The sequence below is a fragment of the Oncorhynchus nerka genome, linkage group LG11 (genome assembly GCF_034236695.1).
Source record: "Oncorhynchus nerka isolate Pitt River linkage group LG11, Oner_Uvic_2.0, whole genome shotgun sequence".
Lineage (NCBI taxonomy): Eukaryota > Metazoa > Chordata > Actinopteri > Salmoniformes > Salmonidae > Oncorhynchus > Oncorhynchus nerka.
In genome coordinates this window covers 40,689,788-40,693,207 of record NC_088406.1, presented here as the reverse complement: position 1 = coordinate 40,693,207, position 3,420 = coordinate 40,689,788, and the positions used below count along the sequence as shown (strand labels likewise).

The window sequence follows — 3,420 nt, the reverse complement described above, 5'->3', positions numbered from 1 at the left end:
CCTATTTACATTGTTTTTCGTTCTTACGAAATGTATGTTTATAATGTATAATTGAAAGCATGAAATAAAAACAACTCTGAATGTAGTTTAAGACAATCAGCCTTCTAGAGAAGAGGCTCATGTCAAAGTAGACTAAAGGCTACTACCCACCCACAATATCTCTAGGCCTATAGCACAATCATTTAGAAAATTCTTTCTAACATTATTCATCTGTCTAGTTTTGACAATTACAATTCAAATACGCAGCAAAAGTAAAACATTGACATCGGAATGCCTGTCTCACGTAGTGTTTGTGCAATCGGTGGGCGCTGTAAAGTTTCTGGATAGAGTTGGGTTACGCAGTGATATGCTGCCCACAAGAGAATGTGACTCAGTTATACAGTTTAACTGCATTGCTTTAACTGTAATGTAAAACAAATATATATCGGTATTGTATTATTCATTCACTTTAAGGCATTGGCTTCCTCTTGAGCCTACTCATGCAAATCGAAACGAGCCCCTAGCTGTTAATTCCAGTTTCACTTGAAGGAGTCACTCATTGGCCGAGATGCAAACAGAGACCACTCAGGAAATTACACACGACTGACGCGTCGCTTTCATTTCGGTGTCTCTTGTTGTTTTGTTGTATGTAATTCAGTGTTTAAATCTGTCCAGGGAATTCCCTCAAGGAGCGCTGCACGGCTCTATATAATGATCAGATGAAGCAAAGATGACAACACCTATCAGTTTACGCCACACTTGAGTCAAAGATCTCAGAAACATGCTGCCAAACTTTTATTTATGTGAGTATTCATTTTATTTGTTCATCATTTTTTTATCAACTAACCCTCTGAAATTATATGCCTCAAATTTGACATAGTCTTCCGTTTTCATTTATGGAGTTAAAGAATGACATTTTCAGGGGTGTTTTTATTATTGATCTGTTTAGAGGATTATTGGGGTGATGCATTGGTTGGTGCTGACTGACTGATTGTGTCCTCCCTCCACACAGACTTTACCAGCTGTGTGCTGCTGCTCGCTTTGTTCTGCCAAGTCTCCATGGGAACCCCAGTGCGCACGTCGCGGAGTTTGGACACTGAGAAATGCGGGCAGTGCGCTGACCTCTCCAGAGAGCTCGTCAAGAATGTTAAAAAGCTCCTGGACAACGTGAGTGACAATTATAACGAATGAATTTGAACGTTTAATTCATATCTAATGTATTGTTCATTCAGTCAGTCAATCCGTCTGTATCGTTGATATGCTTACAGTTTATTCACACAGTTTGTGATTAATGTATCCACTTACTAATTGACTCATTTTCCCTTGATAGGAAAACCTGTTTAGGGGTTTAAACTGCTCGGAGCAGCGCGTGGAGATGAACAGTAAGACCCAGACAGTCCTAGCCTGCGAACCCAACACCGACAGGGTAAAGTCACAGTCATTTGCTAAATTCATATCAACATTCTTTTTTTAAATGATACTTTCTCGGACTTTTAAGTATTAATTGAAAGTGATAATTAGGATTTACAGAATAGTGAATTCAGTCGATTGATGCATTATTTTTGCTGTATTTCCTCAGAACACAAGATGCTCTGGTCAACGGAACACCACATTCAGTGAGGTAACTATTGTGTTCTTACAATATTGCATCATTGTATATAAATCCACAGTTTTAAAAATAAATAGTTAGATCTTTAGACAGTCTGTAGATTTTATAGTGATGGCATTTCACATAATTCACCCATTCTTAGCTCACCCATTTCAACTGCTTCCTATATGTCTGATTGTCTGATCTCTGTCCATCTTTATATTTTCTTCTGACAGAGTGAGTGTCTGAGGAACATCCGAGCAGACCTAGGACATTATGCTGCCTCACTACAGGCTTACAAACAGGCCGACCTCAGCTCCACTGTCCAGGACACCAAGAACCTACTCAATAATTGTCCATCCACACAATGGGATCCTTCCTCACATGTAAGATTAGATTTTTCTATTTATTTTTTTGTTGTCATAAAACATCCCTTCCTTCTCTGAATCTTCCTTTTTCTTTTGATTCAGTTTTCTAATGACAACAAACTCATACAGACAATTACAAAACTGTATACAAAAAAAATGTGTTTCTCTGTGTTTGAAACAGCAACAAATGTTATTGGCACGCATACAACTATGGACTTAAAGTTTGCATTTTTCTAAAGTTAAGCTTAGTTTCCTTTTGCCCTGCAGGTTGCAGACCCTAAGCTGACTAGTGGTAACTCTGTGGACCAGAGGGTCCATCTGTGTAAGTTACTGAAGGGCTTCCACCTCCGGGTCATCACCATCAGCAGAGCCATGGGATACATCTCTGCTGGGGACCACAGGAAGTAAACCCTCATCTTCAACACCATCCGATTCCTCATCATCATCAACTATAACAAGTGCTGATCATCTTCATCATCATCATCAAAAAGTGAATCATCAGCAACACTGATTGTCATCTTCATCATCAGACATCATCCTCAACAACTACTTTGCCATCCTAACTGTTGAATACTTACTGCACTACACTGTGAATGCCTAGATGAGTAGGACATGAGCTATCTAAACTCCTTTGGCTCAGTTAGAGCTGAATGATAGTAGGTTTAGTGCAAAACTAGTCAATGAAGATCATGTTGGTCAATCTATTTATTTATTTATTCCTATATTTAAGGACTGGGATTTATTTATTTGATTTATGAAATGTATGTATTTATTTATTTAACAATATGTTATTAATGTTATTTATTGGAATATTTATAATAAAGTATTTATTACAAGCTTACTGAGACTGATTATGTATTTATTATATTGACTGGCTGTTAATGTTAGCTTTGTTGTCTGTGTTGCTCCGTGGGCTTAAACATTCTATCCATGAATAGGCTAAATACGCTTTTGTTTGTTGTAAAAAATACCTTATCTTTATGGAACATCTTGAAATATAATATCATTCAGACGGGAGGGAAGGCAGTGTGTTTAATAGTCGCATAAGATATGAAAAAGCCCTTTTCTGCGTCTTCAAGCAGGTCTCCGCATTGAACCCCTTGTCCAATTTGGCATGTGGGCACACTTGCAGCCATTAAGCACAAGGAAACCATGCCACCCTGGGCGAACATCCTTGCCTGGCAGACCACCTTCTGGAGCCTGCCGAGCAGACTTCTCCCCAGGCAGCTCTGGGTCGCAGTGGTTGAAACCTCCACTTATCTCTTCATCAACAGAGTTCATGTCACATTGCACAAGTTCCTCGGTGAAGGAATGGGCCCTTTTCCTGCGCACAATGGAGCTGTCATCTCATGTTCTTTTCCAGCGTTCCTGGCTTCTGCAATTTGCACCTCCAAGTCCTGCACCCTCGCCTGAAACTCCAGGTTGTGGCATGTGCTTTCAGCCACGGCGCTTTGCATTTTTTTATTTGAACCTTTATTTAACTAG

At 39.4% G+C, this 3,420-nt stretch overlaps 1 protein-coding gene across 1 annotated transcript; it reads left to right on the top strand.

Moving 5' to 3' along the window:
* The first annotated feature begins 646 nt into the window (after window positions 1-646).
* On the top strand, window positions 647-2,753 carry LOC115137632 (uncharacterized). Its single transcript, XM_029673953.2, has 6 exons — window positions 647-782; window positions 992-1,146; window positions 1,310-1,405; window positions 1,559-1,600; window positions 1,804-1,953; window positions 2,203-2,753. The coding sequence occupies exons 1-6, from the start codon at window positions 761-763 to the stop codon at window positions 2,341-2,343; spliced, it is 606 nt and encodes a 201-aa protein (XP_029529813.2). The 5' UTR covers window positions 647-760; the 3' UTR covers window positions 2,344-2,753.
* Window positions 2,754-3,420: the final 667 nt, after the last annotated feature.

Bases quoted from the DNA above. Each gene is read 5' to 3' on its own strand.
- LOC115137632 (XM_029673953.2), top strand. From the start codon at position 761: ATGCTGCCAAACTTTTATTTAT. The intron at 1,147-1,309 runs GTGAGTGACAAT...TTCCCTTGATAG, and splicing joins TTAAAAAGCTCCTGGACAAC to GAAAACCTGTTTAGGGGTTT. The intron at 1,601-1,803 runs GTAACTATTGTG...TTCTTCTGACAG, and splicing joins GGAACACCACATTCAGTGAG to AGTGAGTGTCTGAGGAACAT.